General features: G+C 40.0%; 1 protein-coding gene across 8 annotated transcripts in view; it reads right to left on the bottom strand.

Moving 5' to 3' along the window:
* EBF1 (EBF transcription factor 1) overlaps window positions 1-26210 on the bottom strand; it is a 388437-nt gene that overhangs the window by 134322 nt on the left and 227905 nt on the right. For all 8 annotated transcript variants that reach the window (XM_053199629.1, XM_027033273.2, XM_027033265.2 and 5 more), the window contains exon 7: window positions 9009-9090. In XM_053199629.1, the coding sequence (XP_053055604.1) occupies window positions 9009-9090 (82 nt within the window). The remainder of the gene's footprint in view (window positions 1-9008; window positions 9091-26210) is intronic.

Genomic DNA, 26210 nt, shown 5'->3' with positions numbered 1-26210 from the left:
GATAAAAAAAATAGGTTGTCACATGAGATTCATAGGAGAAAATGATAAAAGAAATTCTCAGTAGTTATGACACTGCATGTTTGTCCAACATGTCTTTTTAAGGCTTGGAAAACTGACCCCAAGAAGTTTAAAAGCATCCTCAAGGTCTTAAGACAAATGAAGAGCAGAGGCAAACCTGAAGGGAAACTTTCAGACTCCAGGTCCAGTTCTTACCCACAACAGCCTCTGGACCCTCAATACAAACTCCTGGCCTAAGTCCTTTCTCTCCTGAGTCTGCTGGTATCTTCCAGTATACATCTCTGGGGTCTAAGTGATTGACTACACTTTAAGTATTATATACATAAAAATGGTCTGTGGCAGTTAGGAGTTAGGTCTTCATTAACTTTGTCCTTTAAAATATCCTTGACTGATATGGAATGAGATCATTTCTGAAACCTGCCTGATTGCCAGTTTCTATCTGGTTGAAAGATCCCAAATAACTCATTAAAAATTATGGAGGACGCATGAACCTACAGGATGTAGCAGAGCAGAACCGCAGGAGAATGGGAGTGAGTAACTGAATTAAATCTACTCTTTAAGGCTCAAGGCAAAAATATCTCCCATTTTAACAGTAAGACAAGAGCAGACACTTCTAAATCCTCAGACACTTACATTAAACTAATTTGGACCTTTGGACACTAAACTCAGCTTCTGTCTCCTGAACTGTGACACATGCTCACATAAAAGCTCCTCAGTGACCTGAATCTTGTTCCCCTCTCTGTGGATCAGGATACCTCTGATGACTCTTGATGGTGTCATTGGCATTTAACAGGTGCTCTCCATTTATGTGTTCCCACTGGCTATTTTAAGTAGCAGTGAGCCAAAACATACAGAATTGCCATGTGTGTTCTCTACTAATGACTCTATGACACAAGGATGTGAAAATTGGGAGCGAGAAAATAGCATATTAGTCAACAGCTCAGATTCTGGGGTCAGAGAGTCCTGAATGTGAACTGCAACTCCATCACTTACCAGTTTGTAACCTTATATAAGTCACTTAGTCATAGGAGTAAGTTGTGTGCCTACTATACTCCAGGCATTATTCTGTATACTAGAGAAGCAGCAATGTACCAAGAACTTAGTGCTTATCAGGGACAGAAAGGGGTTTTCCAACAGTAAGTAAACAATAAAAGAAAATTTCTGAATGTGAAAAGTTCCAAGAATAAAATACAATGCGGATGGAACGATACCTAGGTGAGATCTATTTTTGATTGGGTGATTAAGGAAGGCGTCTCTGAGGAGGTGATGTTTTAGCTGAAATCTGAGTAAAAGAAGTAGCCAGCTATTCAATGAAGTGGCAGAAGAATTTCCTAGGAAGATGGAATTAGTAAGTGCAAAGATCCTGAGGCAGGAATAAGTTTGGTGTATTCAAGAAAGAGAAAAGAAAGAAAATAAGGAAAGACAATGTGCTCCACAATGCTTGTTTGGAGCAAAGGAAACAAGGGAAAGAGCAGAGGAAAAATAAGTAAGATCATTCATGCAAAACACCTTGTACAGCGTCTCACACATAATAAGAGCTCTGTAAGTTACAACTTAAAAAGCAATAGAATGTAAGGATATCTTTTGTTGGTAAGTCTCAATAAGTATAAGCATCCTCAGAACCAATATCCACTGGCAACACTGATCAAACCAAACACTTTTAAACATCTATCCTTTAATGTATTTTACATTTCTTCAATAGCGACTGTACTTAATGTAGAAATTTATTTCCCCTAAGTGCAGAGCCACCACTCACCAAATTGCATTCATAAGGATTCCTTCTCAGTGATGCATATTTTCTGCCAAGGCCCAGCATAAGGCTCATGCCAAGATACATATTTGCCCAATAAGCTGTAATGGTTTAATATATCAGGTTGAAAATCCACCATTTGTATTTACCATGTTATGTGAATTAATCCTGTATTCTGAAACTATCATTAGAGCTGCTTTCAGTATAATTAATCAGCGTGGTGCATCTTGAAATTATTCTGTATGAAGAGAGTGATTGCAGCTCGGGCCCCTAGCATTCTGTTGGTAAAGAATTTAATTGCGAGATGAGCTATTTGTCAAAACAATATGAAATGGGGTGGGGGACAGTGGGAAAGAAATAAAAAGGATACAAATATTTCCTTCTTTATTTAAGTGCCTTTAAAAACAGACTGAAACCGCAGAGGTAGGGCATGTATTTTAAGAATCCTCTAAGCATACCCTATAATATATTGATTCAGAGCCTCTCTGGGCTTTTGAATAAATAACAAGGATTCTCCAAAATTTACAGAATCAGAATTCACACATACACATAAAAAAAACAAAAGCAGAGAGTTGCCTTTTACCGTCATTTCCTATGTCATCGTTTTTAAAAGAACACATTTTTGGTGGGAATTCGGGATGAGTAACCTGGTGGTTTCTCCTGGTGGTTTCCCATCCCCCACACAAAATGACTAATGAGTGAAAGAAGATTGTTTGTCTCCTCCAATAAACATGAAATAAACATGAATTTAGAGCTTGCTGTTCTCTCTGCTCAGAAAATTCTTCTGGCTCTTCTCAAGATGATTTATTCTTATCTGTTAGCTCTTGTCTTAAATGTCACTTCCTCACAAGTTTTCCCTGGTCACCCACTTTAAATTAGGTTCCTATCCCCTATCCCACATGTATTCTCTTTCATAGTATTAATAGTCTTTAGAGCAATAATGAAAATGTTTAATGATTTGTAATTATTCATCTGTAAACATTGCAGCAGCCAATGGTAACTATTACCCACACATCCACTTCCTCTCTTCCTTGGGCTGTACAAGTAGATACTTGCAGGTCTCTCTGTGGTTATACATGGTCGTGTGACAGACTTCTAGCCCATAGAATATGGGCAGATGTGACAAGGGTCATTTTTAAGACCGGGTTTTAAGAAGTCCATGAGCCCCCTCCATATACTCTTTACCCTTAAGCTGGATGGATGGAGACAATGAAGTTCTAGAGGATAGTGGAGACACAAAACAAAAAGAGCCCCAGTCCCCAAATCGCTTCATGTACAAGATCTGTCCACTGACCAAGAACGCCTGCCTTGTACCGTTATGTGAGCAAGAAATAACCTGTTGTGTATGAGCCATTATATTCTTTGTTCTATTTATTATAGCAGCTAGTATCATCCTAACTAATAGACCCCAGCTAGAATATGATCTTCATATAGGACAAACACCCCATCTTTCTTGTTCATCATGATATACTCACCATTTACTACATCAATAAATACTACTGAGTGCATGCATGCATGAAGGAAGGAATATGTCTTAAATTTATGTTCATATATAGTCACAGATCTAACATCTATACATGAATATAGATTTGTAGCCTATGGAAAATTTTTGTTGAAGAGATAAGATGAATTTGGAAATGATACCAGTCCCTAGGTATTATGGCATCTACTGTGATGACAGCTTGTACCCAATTCTTGTCCCTTTCCTCACCATCCTCATGCTGCCAGCCCCAAAAAGGAAAGCTATTGATAAGGACTTAAATCTTAACCTGGAATTGTCTAGCTCCTGTCAGTTAGAAACCAGACCCGTGACATGGTTTTAACACCGTCCTTTGACATTAGCATCTTTTTAGTGTCAAGATGAAGAAACAGGCTCTTTAGTCACAGTGAATTTCTCCCTGTCATGAGCTGTTTCCATCCTAACCTACCCCCACCTTTTCCCTTCCTCCCTACTTCTTCACACCCACCAGAACTGAATGAAGCCTATATCCACTGTTGTATTAAAGCAAGTTTGTTACCCAAACCACAGCCTGGGCATTTCAAAAGAAAACACCCATTGTAAATTAAGAAGAAGAAGAAAAAAAATATTGTACCAGATTTTCTACAAGGTTTATTCCATAATGCCTTAAAGTATGAACACAGCTGAGCTCTGCAGAAAGTGATTAATTTCTTGAAAACACTAAGGTCACACTAATTGACATGACCTGTGTAATTAAGTAGTCTCTGTTTACACACCAGAAGCTCAGCCGCTCTGAGGCTGAGTTTGCTTGACAGAATGTCTTTACATGTCAAGAGATCAACAACCTTTCTTATGTCCTCCTCAGTCACCTACACAGGCCCCTGATTGCTGTTCAGAGGAGACATGCTCTGGCATGGCTGTATGAAGATCAGGCTGGCCTGGTGAGCATACAAAATGAGATGAGAGGAAAGTGGCATCCATGACTGTTGGAGAGAGCCTATTTAACAGTCAGAAGAGCACGTTTTTCCATCAGATGTCTCCAGGTCTAAGGTTTTCAATAACTTAGAACTGGGAAAAGCCACATTGATATGTCAAGGGTAGACCAGAGTTTTCTCCTGCCAAAAAGACACTTTCTCATCCCTTCTCAGAGGCAACAATAACATAAAATCAACTTCCTAATGGTACACTATGAGAGAAATGATGGAAATTATACATCTTATTCACAGGCAACGTTCAACTGGTATCTCTATGACACATCTCTGTCAGCCAGAATAGCTGGTTCTTCCCCCCTCTTGGTTCAGTCCTAAGATTTGGGAACTGCAGTATGATTTTGTCACAGAGTACTCTGAGATATCTGGAGCCACTTTACTCATGTTCCATCTAGGTGATGGGTCTTTTTGGCTCTGGAGAAGTGGCCCAAACCTCCCTAGGTTAGGTGAAGCTCAAGCAATCTTCTGAGTAGTAGCTTCTTTTTCTAAAGCTCATACAAATAAAAATTGGCCAACACTGTAGCTCTGTTCAGAAACAATATTCAAGTTCTTCTCCTTTCATGCAACTCCACTCTCTGCCTGATGAACTTTGGTGGTATTCCAATGTTCTTCATGCAGATGGTATCTTTAGGCCTATTATAAGACAAGCAGCTGGCTTTCCTGAGATTCCAGCATACATTCATGGGTAGCACTATGGCTCTTCGATGTTGACAGACTTCCTTATTTTCTCTGCAATAAGGGTCTTCCTATAGATACTGGACAAGTTCCTTACTGCTCTACAACATTAGATAACATCTGAGTCAGAATGATGAGTTAAATCACTGCCTCCTTCCTACTTAGTAAATGTGTGATTTTGAACAAGTTCCTTAACCCCTCTAAGCCTCAGTTCCTCATTCCTAAAATTACATTTCATAAATATAATATTGGCACATTCCTAACAGGGATATTGTGAAGATAAAATGAAAACTTATGTAAAATACTTAACACAATACTTCTCATATAATAAATTAGTTTTATCATCATCATCATCATCATCATCATGGCCAATGTCCATACATGTACATCAAGGTACACATTTGGGCATGTATATTTATACACACATATATGGAACACACTGAATGTTGACAGAAATATAAACAGTCATTTCCCCGGCATTTAATGTAATCAGAAGTAAACCAAGATAGGGAACATAAGAAGAAAAGCCAGCTTGTGGTGAAAGCACAAAAAAAGAAAAGAAAGATGATGACAATGGAGTTTGGGGCCCACTGGGTGAAAGCTCCTAGAAGTATCCAATAGGCAGCTGGACTTCTAGGTTTGGATCTAGATGTCAGGTCTCAGGGAGCCTGACTTAAGAGTTATGAGTGCCTGACTAGTGGTTAAGTTGCTGAGAATGGAGAAGATACTCAAGAGAGCCTACAAAGTGAGAAAAGATCTGGACCTCTAAAGAAAACTTAGGGAAGAGCAACATTTATGGGAGAGGAAATAAAGAGCATCCCTTTGTAAAGGCTGAGAATGAGTGAATGTTGTTGTGTGGAATCCGAGGAAAAGATGGGTTCAAGAAGGATGGAATGGCTACAAGCATGAAATGATGCAGAGAACACAGGAGGAAATAAACATGAAAGAAACAACCCAGGGGAAAAACTAGAAAGGTTCAGTCGGGCTATTTGAGGTGTTACTTTAATTTTATGGAGGCAATTTCTCCATTCTCTAATTGCATAAACACTCATGTGCCAACATGTGTAAGACCACATGCTAATTGTGGAAAAATTATAATTAATGAGACATGTAAACATACACAGACACAAAACAAAATGAGTCAGTGTTCGTTCTGCCACAAGCTCCCTCTATCCTCTCCCAGGAAGTAACGAATGGGTGATGGGAACAAAGCAGCTTAAATCTGAGATCCAGTAAGGAATTTGTCCTTGCTGATGGGAAGAGCTCTTCTTCAATGCAAAAATTAACTCTGTGGTGGTCAAGGTTGCTGCCCATATTTAGAGGAGTCTACCTACTTGAGGACAGTTGGAAACTCACAGGGAAGAGCATATGTATTTGAAGGACAGTATGGACCTTGTGTCAGGCAGTTCTCATGCCTTATAACAGAGAGCACTCATTGGGATGGTGACACTGTCACCAGGAAGAGTCTGTCAGAAGTCATCAGGTATAGAACTGAACCAATGAATCTCAACTAGGAGATTCACTGACAGAGAACACTGACAAATGTCTGGAGACATCTGGGGTTGCCATGACTGGGCTAGGGCATGAAAGAGTTTCCATGGATAGAGGCAAGTAACAAACTGTTAAACACCCTACAATGTGCAGGACAAACCTCCCCTCCCCCATAACTGCATAAGGATTATGCAGTCTAAAATGTCAATTGTGCCTAGGTTGAGAAACCCTGTACTGAAATAATGATCCAGTTTTAGTTTATCACAAGTACTTTCTCTAAAAGCTTACATTTACATTTTATCATTTGCAAATTAGTTATGCATACAAAACCTTGTTACTCATATGTTGTAAAATAAGCAGAATGATAATTTTTACTCCATCTTAGAGGTGAGGAAACTGAAGCTTTCCAGAAATTCAGTTCATGCTCCCTCATCTCAGTAGCCCTTCTACTAAGTGAAGAACAACTATTTTATCTGCAAAAATAAAGCTTTCTAGACTCTATAAAAAATAACAGACTGAGTTGGTTTCTCATCCCACATAAGAGCTACATCCTATAATTTAAGACCTTTAGACATTTTACTAGCAGGTCCTATGCGGGAAAACAAAGCCTCAGAAGTCTTATATAAATACTCTTAGGTCCCCAATGTCACTAAAGTCTACCTTTAACTCTGCTGCCCTGAGAAGCACAAGAAAGTTGATCCTGATATTTGTAAGTCATGACATGTGTCTATTAGACATGTTTATTAAACATGAATTGGTTTGTGCCTGGATATGCCTTGCTATGATATAACCCAGGCTCGGTCAAGGGAGATAGATATATGGCTCATCTTGGGGCCAAAGCAAGCTGCAAAACAGTTTATAATGAAACCCAATCTCATGTTTCAAGACACTGAGCAATATACACCTAGTGACATCACATGTTTTGTTTACCAGCAAAGCTAATCCCACTCTACACACAAAAAAAATCATGTGTGGGAAGCAAAGCACCCAAGTCTACCAACTTGGGGTCAGCAACTAGCCAGGAGAAACATTTTCCAGGAAACTAGGAATCCAGGGATTCTCTTCCTCAGATCTCTCAGGACAAAAGGTGGCAAGGCCAAAATGATTTTACAAAAATTCTTCAGAATCTTGGGAGAGAATGTCTTCTTTCTACCAAATTTGTCTTATTAGTCTCTTTCGTGAGACTAATAAGTCTCACCTCTCAAAAAAAATCATCTTGGAGACAAAGAGATCTTGACACCTAAAAATCAATGCTTGGAGCACCTAGGTGGCTCAGTTGGTGCTGGACTCTTGATTTTGGCTCAGGTCATGATCTCATGGTTTGTGGGTTCAAACTCAGTATTGTACTGTCAGTGTGGAGCCTGCTTGGGATTCTCTCTCTCTCTCTCTCTCTCTCTCTCTGCCCCACCCCTGCTTGTGTTCATTCTCTCTCTCTCTCTCTCTCTCTCTCTCTCTCTCTCTCTCTCTCTCAAAATAAATAAGTTAAAAAAATTTTTTAATAAAATACAATAATGAAAATCAATGTTCAGAATCATCCCATCCCTTTCTCCCATGTGCGAATGTACAGCTAAAATTCTTCAAGATCCTCTCAGAGATCATACACGTCAATCTACACTTCATGCTGATGAACTATACCCAAGAATATACTTTAAACACCATGCTGTTTTCACTGAAAGACCATATGGACATATATATCATTACATCACTCTGATAGGAAAACTAACATTGATCATGCAAAGAGTTAGCCATAAAATGAGATGGAAGGCAACACAAGTCTAGAACCTTGCTCCTTAAAGTGTGGTCCATGGCATTAGCATCACTTGGGAGCTTGTTAGAAATTTAGAGTTTCAAGCCCACCTGAGACCTCATTAGCAGTTTAACAAGATCCCCAGGGCATTCTTGACACTTCTGAGTTTGAGAAGCACCACTATCTAGAACTTAGCAACCTTTCCTAAAACCCAACTACCATTTTGTGTCTTCGAAATTAACACTTTACTTTCACATCTTCTTCCATCAGTAAGTGTATAATTATATGAGGTGAACATACCACCCACATATGGTGGCAGATCTGACTGCTGCTTGAGGACCTTCACACATGCTGTAGAAGGACATTGCTGACACGGAACTGAGTGTCACCCATATCACTCTAGATGTGCCCACCTGCATCAGGGTCCATTTTTAATAGACACTTACTGCTAACAATTTCCAGGATTGGAAGAGGAGTACAAAGAGAAAGGAAGGAAGAAGAGGGCATAATTCTAAAACAGAACAATGATCTTATTTAAGAGTTTTCTACTTGTAAAACTTTAGAAAGAATGCATCATTTCTATGTACTTCACTTACCCTGAAGCGGTTGAAGCCTAAGAGTTCATTCAGGAAGCCAAACTAGGCTCAAAGGACATCACTGTCTCAAACAGTGAACGCAGGTGGTTTGGTCCCAATTCTTCCTTCATAAAAACAACTCCAAGAGCACAGAGACCTGGGGGACCAGGAGCCTCACCTGCTTTTTACATCTGGGGAAATAACTAGACTCTATATCTTCTTCTGCCTAAGACTTTTTTTTTTTTTTACCCTCTCCTGATACTCATGCCATTATTGAAATTTAAGAAAGACAAGACAAACCCACCTGGAATCTCCGCATGTCACGTGGATTTCCTGCATTCTTTAGGCAATTTTGGTTACATTTGAGGAAAAATTTCAAGAAGAACCTGTGGAGAAACAAATTATCATGGTTAGCATTTCAGTCCTGACACGGAAGGGGGGAGAAAAAGTAGTAAGCCGCGTCTGGGCTGTGCATTCTATTCTCCGCAGATTTTCTGAAATATTTAGAATGGTGTTAGAGTCACTATTTTGTTTAAAACTTTAGCCTTTGTTTTGCATCCAAGCTGGACTTGTTCTGTGAAAGAAACGCTTTTAGTGCTGCCAACAGATCTCACAAAAGAATTAAGCTCCCAAGGAAGTATTTTTACTCAGACAGAGGGAAAGTCTTCACCGTAATTTAAGGTAGGTTCCAATTGGGTGTAATTGCCTGAGAATTACTCATGGTCCCCAACAACATGTAATTTAAGCCCCGTAAATTAACAGATGATGAACCAGCAAAATGTATGCTGGATGAATATGAGGACATGGTAAACACTTTTTATTTCAGCATCTCCAAATAAAATCATCTAATCAGTAGTACCCACGAGAAGTAGATAAGATTCACATACTGACTGAAGTCCTTTGACTTCTCAAGTATTTCCTATATGTTTTTCTTATACTGCCTACTATAGACAAAAGCTATTTTGCGAATGAATCAGAACCTCACTGCCACCTTTGTCCCTGAGTTGGTTCTAGGGTGAGATTCATGGGTTTTACTTGCTAGGGTGACCAAAAGTCCCAATTTCCCAGGAACAATCCCAGTTTACACCAGCTATATTACCGTAAATATTATGGTACCCACGTTAACTCTCAAAAGTGTCCTGTTATGGATGATAAATTAGATGGTGACCTTATCACTTATTTCTTTCATTGTAGTTGTTAAAGTCCATTACACAAAGACAGCAGGTATCAAAGATGTACTATTAGGAGATTAATGCTGGCAATCTATATGTTCTTCATTTGCTCATGTTTGGGGAAAGAAGCATTTTAAAAGCCACCCTAAGTTCTCCATTCCCTTTTACTTTTAGGCTTACAGATTTCAGGCCCAAATATTTCCCCAAAACACCAGAATGCATTAAAATGCCAGTCAGTTAAATTTTTCCGGCATGTTCTTTTCTTCACCTTTCTCCCACTTCAAGTCACCTTTTCCCACACTGGAGTACAAAATTCCCACCTCAATGCACACAGTCTGTGAAGAACTATCAAGCCATGATGCCTCAGTCTGAATTTAGCTCTGAGCACAAAGTCTATTAACCAAATAACACAGGGGTCCTCAGTAAGGAGAACATAGCACAAAGTCACACGAGGTTTAACTGGTTTCTGACTACTGAACTGAGAGAGGTCCTAGAAGAATCTCTCTCCTCCCCGGCCTCTTAGAATCTGGCAACAGAAGAATATGGTGTGGGAGTAACTCTGAAAAGTGACGATAACTTTGTCAACTAAAAGAACATTTTAAAATACAAACACTTCCCTGAAACGACGCTTTCAACATTGTGCACCATTCAACCACCCATCAATAAAAGGAAACCTCTGAATAATCATTTGCCCGTACTTCCAGGTTCTCTCCATAGAGGCCAAAGTTTATCAACACTTCACACAAGATAAATGACTCGTGGAACACCGCTGAAGCCCAAACGTGTAAAATGGAATTGGGCTCTGGCACCCCTTCCCCAGTACAAAGAACAGCACAGTCATTCCCGCCAGCAGTCAGCTGGTCCTACTCAAGTCCCCTTTCAATAGGGCAGACTTGGAAAGAGAAAGACGTTTGAGGAAGTGGTCATAACCCCAAGTGCCTCAGCATTGTCCTTTCCTCTGAGCTCTCAGAAGGCAAGAGCTGGGTGGCCCTGTGATCACACATGGCTTTCAGAAGCTGAAATGGTGAAGCTCAGGGAAAGAGAGAGTCGGCCATCTTGCTGGGGTTTAAGCCAAAGGCACCTGAAATGTAAAAACTGGCTGCCTCTTTCAAGCACAGCTGGTTGGAAGGGCATATTTAAAAGCCACGCCAAGCCTCAGGGGAGAACTGATTGCCACGAAACTGACAGTGAGAAACAGTGTGGTACAGAGGAAAAGCCACAGCCTTTAGAAATACCCGGAATGGGGTTCACATCCCAACTTTGACAGGTACTGACTGCTTGTGTGATTTTGGATAAGTAGGTGAACTTCTCTGCTCCACACTTTCCTTATCTATAAATTGGGTATAAGGACAGTCCCTACCTTATAAGGCAATTGTAAAAATGAACCGTGATAATGCCTGACACATGGTAAGCATGGTGATGGGGCCAGTAATAATAACGGCTCCCATGAATTAGGTGCTTAACATGTTCAGCAAGGTGCTGAGAACTGCAAATACATTTTTCCCATTCAATCCCCCTAAATAACCTCTGCTATCAATCCCATTTTATGGATGAACACATTGAGGTTCAGAGAAGTTGAATAACTTACCGTAAGGTTCGTGAGTCTGGAACTCAAATTTGGACAGAGCCTGTGTCCTTAACCATTATGCTTATAGTAGTTTTAGTAATAACAGAAGTAGTGAAGTACTGATATTAGTGCTAATTATACCATCAACAGTAATTGCACCACAATGGCATTTGTGCCAATAAGTGTACAAATAAGAATAAGTATTGGTATTATTATTTCCATACCAGTAGCATAAATATTGTGGAGGGAGACATCATCGCCATTCTCCCTCCAGTGCCCCCACCCCTGATTCCCCAGGGCTGATAATATTGCCACGGGTGTGTGTTTTAGACATTTGAGCCCAGACCGACAGCCAGATTCAGGTTGTGTTAGAAGAAGCTGTCAGCACACCCTCTGGCATCTTCAAGTCAGACAACTGCTAGCCACCATGAGGGGGGCCATCTGGTGCCAAAATGGATTTTGAAAGGCAGGCAAACAGGACGCTAGCTCTGCCAGAGAGAAACAGAATCAAGGGAGCAGGGGATCTTCTGCCTTAACGATGAGCAGGGGCGAGGTGCCTGTCAGCAGCCCATCGTTAGCACAAAAGCTATGCCGGGCACACACCGGATCCTTGTTACCCTAAGCTGCCCTGTCACCTGGCATGCTGCCAGAATCTCCTGCCCGCCCTCTCCACAGTGGATCGCTTGCTGAAATTGAAGGCTTGGCCATCTGTCGCAGGGAAGAGACGGCATCAACGGGTGCCTGGGGCCTCACACAAGCCCTTATGTGGCAAAGACGCTCTGAAGGGCCTGTTCTTTTGGGGAAAGCCAGCCTTACCCCAGGGGGAGCCTCAGGAATTCTTTCAAAGTTTCCCCTAAGTACATGCCAAATGCCTGACCCTTTCGGATCGCACTTCCTTAAAGGAACTGAGAGGACTTAGAAGTAGGAGTTAAAAATATCCCCACTGAGGGACAGAGTTAGATGTAGCACACACATTTTGGGGATGATTTATCAGGCTGTTTTTAAGGCATTTGTAAACAGGGGACGCATGCATGTCTGCTGGCCTATGGAGAAGATCTCAGATTCTCAGGGGGCTTTTAACAAAGCGGAGGTTATTGTAACTCAAAACCTCACTTTTGTCTCATGAATTACCACATTTTGTGTGGCGGATATGTTTGATAAAGTGTTGTCAGGAGAAAGAGTGTGACAGCCTTATTCGAACCGTGGGAAATGAACTAGAGACAGGACAAAGCCCCTATTGACCCTGTAGAGTTCCAAGGAGTTCCAGAAACTCCAGGAAACAGCCCAATCAGAACCAAACTCCAGTCTTTTGGGGGGGGGGGGGATGGAGAGGATGGGGCAAAAAACCCAACACCTTTCTGGTAACTTTCAATATGAATAATATCATCTTATGTTCATACAGTGTATTATGTGATTCAAAGCACTTACATCTCTAGTATCTCACTAAATCCTCATAGAAGTCCTATAAATTAAGCATGCCAGGAATCATCAACCTATTTAAAAGGAAGAAAACTAAGACTCAACAAAATTAAGATATTTATCTACAGTCAAAACTAAACTCATAACCTATATTGGTCAAAAGACTCCTTATGGTATATGTTGTTTCCATGAATTGCAAGACTTTCTAAGTGACCTTAACCATCACTTAGTTTCATTGCACATATGAAAAAATTGAGAGATCAGAAGACATGAGAATAGCCACACAGTTATAATAGTTACAACAGCTGGAACTACAACCCACATGTTCTGACTTCTAGTTGTATGATTTTTTTCAAGATAATGTAGCTTTTCAAAAGCCAACCCAGTAAGAGCTCAACAGTTGAGCCATTGAGCTTTTTAGAATACTAAAAATTAGGAAAGTGGTGGTCATAAAACCAAAAGTGACAGCCTATTAAAAGTTGTATTTAGGTTCCTCAGTCAGGCTAATGTACAACATTAGCTCATCACTGAACATTCACTGAACCGAACACACACATTTGTAGAACAAAATTGCTTATTCAATGGTTTACTTGTGTCACATTTTACCAACCAATAGATAGTACATTGGGAATTCTTCTATGTGACTAGCAGAGTACTAGATACCAAAGATACCTCTAGGCTCCCCCAAAAGGAAAATTCTTTGACATAGCCAACATGTTTTGATCCATCTATATGAGGATGTAAAATAACAACAATAATAAAAATCATCTCTGTATACCCAGAACATGACACAAGACTCAGAACCCAGTGGGTTTTTAGTAAATCTGTTCACCTAAACAGAATCCAGGACTGCCAAGGGATAGAAATGAGAACATTCTACAATAAAGACAACAGTAGAGAATTTTGGACAAGAACTTGGGTTGGAGATAAGATCCCCATGGGTAAATTTCTGCAGTGGCCTTACGAAAACATGAAAATAACAGTACTTCTCTCCAGGACCCCTGTGTGGCTTTTGTCATAATCCTAACTTTACTGTTTAATTAATTGTGTGACTTTAGAGAAATTACTTAACTTCCCTGTACCTTAAATTTCTCATCTGTAAAATGTGGGAAATAACAGAACCTGCTTTAGAGGGTTATTGAGAATAAAATGAGTAACGTATGTGAAATGTTTAAATAGTACCTGGCATAGAAAAAGAGATAATTATTTTCATCATCATTTATTTATGGCAACTGCTCACTGCCTAGCACTAAGAATGTTCAGATTTTCAGGTACAAAAAGTATTCTTCTGTCTTTGAATGTTAAGGTTAAGAAAAGAAGCAAAGACCTGTGTAACTGACGAGAACTACAGATTTCATTGAATGACCTACAAAAAGAAAAAAGAAGAAACCAAGGAGAGACAATAATGACTAGAGCAGTTTTACCCAAAGGCCAAGACACATAAAGGAGAGAGGTAGCAGCTTAAATCATGGAGGACTCCAGCTAGTCAGAACTGAAGGGCACACACAGTAAAACCGACCATTAGGCGACAGCTTGTACATCATTAAATATTATGCAAAGCATTGCAATAGATCTAGGGTGAGCAGGTTGACTTTTTACCTCCTCCACCCAAATTCTGAAAAATCACGTTTGGATGTTTTCAGCTGCTATCATAATGTCTAGGCTGGAAAAGAAAAGCATCAAGGCACACCTAAACCAAGACATAAAACCCCCATTTGCAGTCTTAAGGCTCCCCAAAAGTTCCTCTGACTTATGCCCACAGATGGTTATGTGGCAGATGATCCTTGCCAAAGAGATTCAGGACACGGAGACTCACTCTCCCCCAGTGCAGGAAACAGCTGTGTGGAAACAACTGTGGGGCCCCTTCTGTGTGAAGTTCAAGTTGCTCGCACACACGCTAACTGGAGGGTACAGAGGGAAATGCCTCACGAATCAAAGGGCCTTTTTGGAGAAGTCCTTTCCTTAGACTGCCCCATCATCTCTGCTTTGATACCGAAGCATAGAACCGCCTGCCTCCATGATCAAATCTACTGCCCAGACATACCCAAGGAAGACTTTCCAGGAGTATGAGTATTCTCCCAAATTGAAAATGTTTAACCAGAAGGCAACTATCCCTACCCAGACCTCTCAAGTTGCCAGGGGCTGTTTCAGAAACGCCATCACTGTCCCATCGTCATCATCCGTGAAGAGGTAAACAAGACTCCCATGGCCACAGCCATGAAAAATAGGTCTCCCTTGAAAACAGAGGAGCCAAAACAGCTAGAAAGAAAAACCTCTACTTTCAATGCCAACACTTCTGGGTTCCTGGTACACAGAAGAAGTTGTAGAGTACAGTTCATCCATGTGAAAATATGATACCCATAAGTCTGCCAAAATCCCAAGGATGCCACAAGGGCGGGCTGAGGAGGCCAAACCTGTGTAAGGGCAAAGGTCTCTCACCACCAGGCTGACCACTTTTCCTTTTCTGATATTAAAATGCACTAGTGAGAGAGTATCTGCCTTGACTCAAACCCCTGCAGTTCTGTTTGAGAGCAAGGAATGAAGAAAGAAAGAAACAAGAACCCTGAGGGGATTCTTTGCAGACGAAGCAAATTCTCTTCTCTCGCCCCACAGTGGAAGGTGGAATGGTACCAAGTTGTGGCACTATATTGGGGATCCCTGGGGGAGAGCATGTGGCTGCCCGTATTACTGGCTACTGACTTCAAGGAGTTTACTTTTTCCTTTGGCCAAGATCCCTCAGATCTTGGGCATTTCTGGAAAGTATTCTCAGCCTGAAAGGATGAACATGATCAACTTGAGAAGCATTTGTTACCTCAGAGTTTGGCCTTGATGAAAGGACATAATTAGTGGCAAGAATTTATAAATAAATAAATAAATAAATAAATAAATAAATAAATAAATAAATGTAAGGTATTGGGATAGAATAGCAGCAGATGAAAGAATTTAAAAATAGCTTTAAGGGGGCACCTGGGTGGTTCAGTCAGTTGAGTGTTCGACTTCAGCTCAGGTCATGATCTTACAGTCCGTGAGTTGAGCGCCATGTGGGGCTCTGTGCTGACAGCTCAGAGACTGGAGCCTGCTTCTGATTCTGTATCTCCTTCTCTCTCTGCCCCTCCCCCAGTTTCTCTCTCTCTCTCTCTCTCTCTGTCTCTCTTTCTCAAAAATAAATAAGCATTTAAAAAATAAATAAGTAAATAAATAAAAATAGCTTTAAGAAAAAGCATTCATTGCACATAGATCTCCTATGCTAGAAGTCAAGTCTGAAAGTTAGGAAAAAGCATCAGGACAGTGAAAAGGGAAAGAGGGGGACAAATAACCAATGACCAATCTGGAAAGAATAAATTGAAACTTTTTAGAAATGACACAGAGAAGGGAAGCGAGAGCAAGGATGCTGCAGTTTAACGCCAACTACAAGGTTTGACTGGAAATTAAGTGAGAAAGTATGACACATCCAACAAGTTATAAGCTTGTGTGTGTAGAGAAGGCGTTCATCTTCAGGGATCCTCTTTTACAAAGATTACTCAAGTGCCAAGTGTTTCTCGCCAAAAGTGCATTAAGGTACAAACACTGGCCCTTGGCAGGAATGAGGTAGATAACAAACTCAAGTGTATGTTTGTCTTTCTCGGGGCTCGGGACAGACTGAAGACATATCTGTCTTAAACCATTTTCATTACAAGGAACGTGATATTCAAGGAATCACCCAGCACAGAACTCCTGCAGACCAGGGGATAAGACTTGAGACATTCATCAGGTCTTGGAATCCTGGGTCACTAGTGAGACTCCCTCTCCAGGTCAGAAAAGAGGCAAATGAGAGTAGCAACGTTGCTTCAATAACAATGTCCCGCTCCAGAAAGCCAAGCATAAAAAATGAGATAGGAGGAGCCTCAATGCCTCCACTTAGTAGTTATTATAGCAAATACATGAATATACCATGTGGAGGTGTGGAGGCCCTGTTCTGAGTGCTTTAAATGTATTAATTCATTTACTCTTCACAACAACCCTATGAAGTACTATCGCTATTCTCATCTCAATGATACTGAGATAAAATACTTAGGTAATTTGCCCAAGGTTTCCTATCTAGTAAGTGGTACAGCTGGGATTTGAATGTAGGCAGTTTGGGTTTGAAGCCCACATCCACTAAACTACAGTCCTTCGTATGTTATGTATATATTATATTATATGGCTGTACACATCACTGACTATGTCTGACTATACTCTTACTACCATTTTCAGATTCATTCAAAATTAGAGATAAAGTCAACATAAAAATTTCTGGTATTGTCACTAGAATATTCCCAATTATAAATTTTAATTTGTTTCAATTTTGCCCATGACCACTCTTGCCTATTTCAAATGGATTTTAACTATAATGAAGGCCTACTCAGTGGGTGGGTCTGGTAATAGAGCCAAACCAAATTTGGAGAATGATGGCCAAAGCGAAACCAATATAATCTGGGTCTCTTGGGAGGAGTCAATGAACACCATTTCAAGGGTTTATTCATACATTATGTAGCTACCAGTCCCACTAGTCACTATCTTTGAATGTCTTTTTTGCAGACAGAAAGCCACAGGTTGAAAATCAAAGGCTTTTAATACCCCTCTGTTTAACACCCCTGTGTTTAAAATTTTAAAGCAGATTCATTTAGAATCTGATGTTAGAATTTCACTTTTCCTCCCGAGTCCTCAAAAGGTTTCGATATTAATTTCCCTTGTGAAGGTGACAGATGTCAGAGAGAGATCAAAAAGTTCAAATCCAGAGTAACTGGACATATGGGTTTTTTGGACACTCAACTCACTTTTTCTTCGAGATGTTATGAAGTATAAACATTCAGTACCATTCACTTACTCAACTGACAAATATTCCTCAAAAGCCTAACATGTACAATTATTCTCCTTTAATACCAATTGTATTAAGATCATAATTACTTTGGTTCAAGTTTTCCTCCAAAAGAAAAATAAAAGAGAAGGAAAGCACTTAAAATCAAACTTCCAGGAAAACTTCTTGACTCTTATGACAATAGGGTATTTGAGTATTTGCCAAGAAAGGTCGAATAGCCATGGATCAGGGAATCTTTCAAAGTTCCCACAGATGTCCACATTCTACCTTTCCAGACACATTGGCCCTCCAACATTCTTTGCTTCAGTCACATTGAGTTACACCCTGTGCCCTGAACATAAAGTTTCCTTCCTGCCTTCACCATAGGCTGCATTCCTGGGCCTGAAATGCCTTCCCTAATTTCAATACCATCTCAGCTTCCCATAATTCTACTTTTCCTTACAGAAGCAGCTTAAATGCCCTGAGCCCATGAAACCTTCCCAAATACCCCAGCTGGAATTAACCACTTCCTCCAACATTCTGTTACAGTTCTTGTCACAATTGGTCTTCACGTATTGTATTCCAGGTACTTAAGTAATCATGTGCTTCTCCATAACACTGCAGACACTTTTAGAGTGCCATTCTATTTTCCACAGCACCTAGTATGGCTGCATAATAGAAAACAGAAAATGCATATCTGACTTAAATTGACTGTAAATATTAATGGCAGTAACTTTAAATTATAGCACAAAGATTATTTGTTCTTCTTTCCTTTTTCCCTATATTTTCTCAATTTTCTGTAAGTAGGATTACTTTAAGAAAAATAAACAACTTTATTGTTGTAAAAACTGAAATGTCACTCAGCATAGAACCTAGGGAACGTTGCCCCCATACTGTGATGGATAAATTAAGAACTAAAACTGATGAGTGTCTTTGCCAAAGCCTTTTTGCTCTAGATTTGCCAGTTAATTCAAATGAGAAGAGTTAAGAGCTACCCATCTTACACTTTGTAAAATGTAGATCATTTATTAGTTTCACATATGCATAATTCATAAAAGACTATCAACTGGGCAGATTCCACACCATCAATGTCCTCAATTTCCTACTTAAAACAATTCTCAACATCAAAGTTTAAAATATTATCTCTAAATTAAATTTGCCATTGTTCTTAAAACATTTAAGCATAACCCAAAGGTACAAAAGGACATGTAACTAATAATATGAAATGTATCTTCTCCCTCCAAAATTTTACATAACCTTCTAATGACTTTGTTGAAAACCAGTGATTAAAGCTCTTGATGGTTTGCTATTTCCTGGTTCAGAGTGCGTCCTTAACTCATCCATTTATTCATTCAGCCCATCTTTCACTCAGTAAGTATTTACTAAGCACCCACTATGTGCTAAGCACAAGTACAGAGACAACTCTGTTCCTGCCTTTATGGAGGCTCACCAAAGTATACTTCCCAGGGCCACCTGCATCAGAATTATCTGGGAAACTCACCTTGGTGGGAGTAAGTTAGGGGGTAAGATACTCAAATAATTTTCATGTACATTGAACCTTGAGAATTAATACCTAATTTATTTTTAAAAATCAACAGTAATGTCAATACTATGTAATAAATGCAATGATGGAGTTATGCATCAGTAATAGTGAATTGCAGAGAAGAGCTAGACATCTAATCATGTGTCACTGAAACTCATCACAATAACTTATGTCAAATCACCTCTGAATGAAAAGAACAATTGAATTCTCCTCACCCATTCCACTTCATCTCCAGCACAAGCCACAGAAAAATAAAGGAGTTTCTGGTTGCCAGAGTAAGCAGCTATTTGACAAATTTTTGCTTCAAAGAGAAGAAACAATCTCACTTTTCTACCAAAAATATAAAAAAGAAAAAAGAAAAAAGCCATCGGCTGAAAAGCTGTGTCCCAAGAGAAAAATCATAGTCTTGCTAAAGATGAAAATTCTTTTGAAACCTGTTTAAATCATCATCATCCTTTTAAAAATCCACTCCATTTGTCTGTTCACTTTTCTGGACACTTTCCCCGGCCCAATCTCAGCATCCCATCCTCGGCTCACACACCATTGGGGATAATAAATTTAATTTGAGCAAAGGCTCTCATGGAAAAAAAAATTACTGCATTCCAACACGTCACACAAGCCAAGTTCAGACAAAAACAAGTGACTCCTTAATTTGGATTTAAAGCTCAGGATCAGTCTCCAAATAAAAATGACCAGTGAGCATCATGCCCACAGAGCACTGACAATAATCTTATGAGCTCCAAATTATTCCAGTTTATATTATAATGATCCAATAAGTCTGTGTGTTCTAGTCCATAAAAATATAAAAAGAAATTTATCATTTTAAAATCATAATGCAAAATAGAATCTGACACTTTATTAAGCACTATTTATCATGATATCATAAGGATGCTGATGGAAAATGAAACTAAAGCAATATTGTAGACGAACAATGACACAATTTAGTCTTTCTGAGGGTGCTTTGTAGCTCACAGGTCATACCCTCTTGCTCTCCCTACCACATGTCACTCTCTAACAGCTTAAACCTGAAACACTGGAAACAAAACTCCAAAGAAGCTGTTATCATGAAAATTGGTCAAAAATTTAATAAAACAAAGAACACTAGAATGGAATGAGAACTTACAGATGATCTAGTCCAGATATTCTTAACCTAGAGACTAGTGGATGACACACTGGAGTTCTTGAACACCTCAACATTGCATCCAAATTTTTGTAACACTTTTCTGTAGAATGGGTCCAGGGTTTTCACAGGTTGTGGAAGGAGTCTGGGAATTGACTGCCCAGAATCCATTCCCCCCTATTTTGATAACTGTCCTCTATTCTCCTTTTGAAAAACTTCCTCACCATCACCCAAGAGTCCTTGTATTTCAGCAGCACAAAGTCATTCCAAGCTTAGACAAGAGTAGTGCTTATGATCCAGGTCTGGCTAGTCACCTGGCTAGATCCAGGTCTGGCTAGTGGTGCTTATGATCCAGGTCTGGCTAGTCACAAACAGGTCTGGCTTGTTTGGGTGGCTAAAAAAACATTGGGTCCTGGTCTACTAGAATTGAACCTAGAAAAATAGAAAGCTAGGGTTGCTTAGAAACTCTGTACTAAGAGATGAATCCATAATAGAATATAATCCCTTGTCCCATCTAATAGAGATCCTATCCCTGGGATAGGTGGGCAGGAGAGAAGATAGGGGGAGCTAACATCAAACATCAGTCTCCATAAAAGGTGGAGGTGTAAAGATGGATATGCTGACACAATGATGAAGCTGAGAAGGTAGCAGAAGGGAGGATCCCAAAAAAGTGTGTAAAAGAAAGAGAATATTATATTCTGTCAAGCCCTGGTAACTTCAGGCTATACAACTTCAATATCCTATGGCCTCTTCTTAAGTCCCTAATATATAGTATATATATACTATATATATATACTATATATAGTTCAAACATTGATGTTACCTGCTTGGAATATATTATATCTAATATATCATATATATTATACATATATTAACATACTTGGTAGGTATAATACATATAATAATATATTCTATACAATATAATATATAATATATTCCAAGTAGGTAACATCAATGTGTGAACTAAGCTGCATGTACAACCACAGACAGTGTACCAGAAACTATATGAATGGAAGAGTAAATCCCTTGTCTACAATGGACAGCCTCAGTTATCCTCCAGTCAACTGACTCCATGGAGAACATAAGGACAGTGTTGCCAGAGCCTCCCCTCTCAAGAGAAGCTAGAAATATAGGTTGTTAAGTGCGGAATGTGCCAGTCTTCCAGGCGATATACAGGCCAGACAAAACAAATCTGAGAGAGGGGTCCCTGTTTGCATCTCTTGTTCTAAGCTATAATAACCGAAGTAGCAGCAACTCGTTTGTCTGGGAGGCTAGGGCAGGCCTTCTTTGTGCCCAACTTTGAGTTTTAAAAAGTTATAATGAAAGAAGAACCCCTGTGGCTCTGCTAAATGGGACTCCTCTCATTAAGAAAACAAAAGTAGTTCTTGCTTTTAAACCAATGGCTTGTTTTCTTTTGTTTTATTATTGCTGAGAATCCTTGCCACCTGAAATCCAGATGTGGTCAAGCTTGATTTTCTCCCAGATGTTTGGCAGCTAGCAGGTTGGGTGAAGGGAAGGTTCGGAAAAGTACCTGCAGCCGGAAGCAAAAGTGAAGGCAGTGCATATTTACCAGCATGCGCTGTCCACAGACAGCGAATAGAGAGACCCAGGAAAAACCTCCCATGCCCTCCTGTTCACAGCTGGATTTCCCAGGGCACTTAATTCAATCAGAAGCAGTAAGTTTTAGTAGCATTTTACAACCAATTAACCATGTAGGAAACAAAACACCTGACTCGGTGCCTTCCTCCAGCTTCTGAAGAGTCTGTGACCTCAAAAGTCAGCAATTTGGAACTTTCTCTATGAAAGAAAACACCATCAACCCAGTATAAGCAAATTTATCCCTTCTTACTTTTAGTGAGAGGACACTTGAATCTGCTCAGGCCTCACTGGCATAAGAATCACTCCTATTTTCACATAAAGAGTCCCCACTTCACTCAGCATGTGCCAGGCACAGGCATTTACAGGAATCATTCCAATGAATCCTTACCACAACCCCATTGATTAGGTCCTAATAATATCCCCATTTCACAGATAAATATACTGAAGCCAGTGAGGTTGGTAAAAGAGCCCAACCATAAATGGCAGAACTAAGATCTGAGGTCAGGATACCGTCCATAAAAGAGAGCAAGACTATATTATTGGGCTCACTGTTTATGGTTGGACCCAGTTAGAAATTAAACTCTGTGATTAGAGCAGCCTTCCAGTATTATAGGAATAAACCTCTTTGGATGAAAAACAGATATTCAAACTTGTGCTAAGTTCTATTAGTAATAATCTTCCCTAAATCAATAGTTTAAAAAAAAAAAACAGGCTACAATTTTAAAACCATGCTTCACTTAAAAATATTTTTTTTCTAACTTTTATTCAATCAGTCTTCAAAAAACCTTGAAGGACATGGTAGGGGTGGGTAAAATCACCCACATTTGATAGATGAGTCTACTGAGCCTCACAGAGATCAAGTGGCATGGCCAAAGTCATCCAGCTGATTAGTAGTAGCCTCTGTTCCAATTCCTAAGTACTCCAGCCATGGGGACTTCCTCTTACTTGCACAAACACGCCAAGTTCCTTCCCACTCTGGGACCTAAAATGATCTGGCCTTAGTTCTTTCTCATCTTTTAGGTCTCCCTTTGACATCATCTCCCCAGGGATGCCTTCCCTGCATCCTCCCTCAATGGGCCTCCTCCATTCCCCATCACTTTTACCTAGAACCTTAGAGCATTTGGCATCTGGCAGTCAAATATTTGCTAAATGAATGAACAAGTAAGTGAATGGATGGGATTACCAATTTTCTGATTTTTCTAACTTTTAACAATGACTAAGTGAAAGGACTTTCTCCTTAGCGCGTCTAGCTAAGATCCCCTTGTAGATCCCCTTGTAGAGTGACACATGAAAATAAAATCTTGTCCCAGCAATATTTAAGTGCCCACCTGTTAAAGTGACACTATGATGGGACCTCCCTGCCAAAAACATATACACCTGGCCTTTAACATCTTTCCCAGTGGACTCAAAGCTAGATCCTTAAATATGGAAGGAAGACCCACACAACATGGAAGAGAGAAATAAAATGGTGATAAAGGACTGGTTTCCCATTAAAGCAAAGCACAGAATTAGGCTTAGAAGAAGATACAGCTGGGTATGAAAGGCTGGAGGAGAGGTCCCCAAGTTCTCCTCCTGAGAAAACTCTAGGCTCTGCTACTGACGGTTGCCATGGTAATGAAGAGACCCCTGACTAAAACCTGACACAACTCCCCCACCCCCAACTAGGGCCAAGAGTTGTAGAGAGACAGCACTGCATCTTCTTGAATTCCAGTCTACTTCCAGATCCATTTCCCTGAACCCAGAGGGTATTTCGAGTCTTATTTTAACCAAGAAGTCTCTTCCCTTACAAACATAATGATGATGATAAATTGTTCTCAAATGGAACAATGGCCTGGGAAAATAGGCGATTTCATGTACTTTTCCTTGAACCATGGGATCAAGTTTGCATGCAAGCTCTATGTGATGATTCTTAACCAAGATGACTCAGGAGTCATTTTCTTCTGATCATGGGTAATACCCCTTTTAAGGGAAAGACGGCTCCAAAGTAGCCTAGCTTTTACTAAGTTTTTACCTAGTTTTTACTAAATACTCTACTAAGTGGTTAGGCTTTAGAAGAAAAGTAATGAGTAAAAGCACAGCTAACGTTTATTGAATAGTTACTATGTACCAGGTACCGTCCTTAGTGCATACTTCGTTTTAATCCTCATAGGAACCCTGCAATTCCCTGCCCACCCATCCACCCTCCAACTCTGCCTCAATTCTCCAAGTAAGAAAACAGCTGAATCACAGAGAAATTAAGTAACTTGCCCACCAAGTTACTTAATGTTCACAGCAGGTATAGACAAGATTTGAATGCAGTCTCCCTCGGCAGCCTGTGCTCTGAGAGCTGGAACAAAGCTCTCCAGGAGCCCACGTTCTCTGTGCTACCAGGAGATGCACCAACTGATATAGTGCAACTGATATGGACTGAATTTCTCTCAGTCCTTAGACACTGTGTGCTAAAATCTTTGCACATGCCTATCCATTTAAAACAAAAAATTAAAGCCTCCTTCCACCTCTGTAGCACCCCTTTCCTTCATAATCTGGACCAAACCTACATCTGTGACTTTCTTTCTCACTCTGCCTCCCAGCTTATGTTGCAGCTACATTGGACCACTTCTCCTTCCCCTCCACACAGTCTCTGCTTTGCCAACTCTGCCTCTTTGCACATGCTGCAGCTCTCTCCTTGCATAATTCCTCTTCCCTCTCCCATCCTTCTCACCCAAACAACTACTCAACAGTCAAGACACAGTACAAGTATCCCATGCACTGGGGCACCATCCTGACTCTCCCAAATATCCCCAAACTCTCTCCTCTGTTTTCCCACCATAATTATAATGTTATGTACAATCAAGTTTTGTTTCTCTGTTGTCCTGATACAAGTTCCCACTCATCCATGACACCGTAAATTTTTGTAAGATTAAAGTCCTGAAGACTAAAATTTCATCAACACGCCAAGTACAATCTTTTTTTGGTGCTATTAATCGTTGTACTAGAATCCTGCACTGGGCTATTTATACTCTTTGAATTGCTCACATGTCTTCCCTTAGAAACTAAATATGAAAGTAAGCATAAGTCCCTCTATGCCTCAAGTAAGACAGTCCATTCACCAACAGTCTCATGACAGTGTTGGGTAGTGGTTTTCCACACTAACTGTGTAGAGTGTAAAAAAAATCCATTTAACTGTGATTTTTTGCTTATTGCTAGAAAGCTTTGTAAGTCGCTTCTTGGTCTCACCTAGTGGAAGGGTCACTGCTTCAGCTGGGATTGTGACAAGCCTCTGCAGAATTAGAGTACTTTATTATCACATTAGTACTGGAAAAAGTCATATAATTAACAGAATTTATCCTCATTTACTCTGTAAAAGCACTAATATTCAATCTCTCTGCCTCTGTTTAATTACTTTCCTTAACACAACTTTTTTTCCCTGGTTGACCCTTCCTGGGCTCATCTACAGAAATGTGTTAAAACTTTTTCTCCTTCGACTCTATTTAAGTTGCTAGACTTTATTCATTTGAATAAGCATAAAAGGCACACCAGGGTCTGTCATAGTTCACACAATGCTTTTGAATTAGCAGTCGTAACGGTGTCATACTTTTGTGGAGATCCTCTGTTCACAGTAAGTGATGACAGTCATCAGAATTGCTGTTAATTGTAATATGACACTGGCATTACACTGTGTGCTATCTAGTGGTAAACTAGCATTAGTTCAGGTTCCTAAGAAATTCAGAAGCTGAGACACCACAATTTTTTAAAAAGAACAGTAGACCTGCCTGACACAGGCTGCCTTCTCAAGTAACGCTTCATCAGACGTATTTGCTCAAGAGGATGGGAGGAACACACACACACATGCACACATACATGCATCAAAATAAAGTCACCATTAGACAACAAAGTCATCATCAAATAAATCTGGAAGGTGCTACACTTGCTCTTTCTCTTTCCTGATTTTTTTTCTTATAGGCAGCAAAGTAATAAAGTAAAGAAACCATGGTTTAAATGACAAATATTTAGTAGAGGCTGAACTTCTGCTCCCCTTTTCTGAAACATAGATTAAGAAATCATGCCTCCGGAGGGGCGCCTGGGTGGCAGTCAATTAAGCAGCTGACTTCAATTCAGGTCATGATCCCGCAGTCTGTGAGTTCAAGCCCCACATTGGGCTCTGTGCTGACAGCTCAGAGCCTGGAGCCTGCTTCCGATTCTGTGTCTCCCCTCTCTCTGTGTCCCTCCCCTGCTTGCTCTCTGTCTGTGTCTCTCTCTCAAAAATAATAAACATTAAACATTAAACATT

Source organism: Acinonyx jubatus, chromosome A1 (genome assembly GCF_027475565.1).
Source record: "Acinonyx jubatus isolate Ajub_Pintada_27869175 chromosome A1, VMU_Ajub_asm_v1.0, whole genome shotgun sequence".
NCBI lineage: Eukaryota > Metazoa > Chordata > Mammalia > Carnivora > Felidae > Acinonyx > Acinonyx jubatus.
This window is presented reverse-complemented; position numbering and strand designations above follow the sequence as displayed.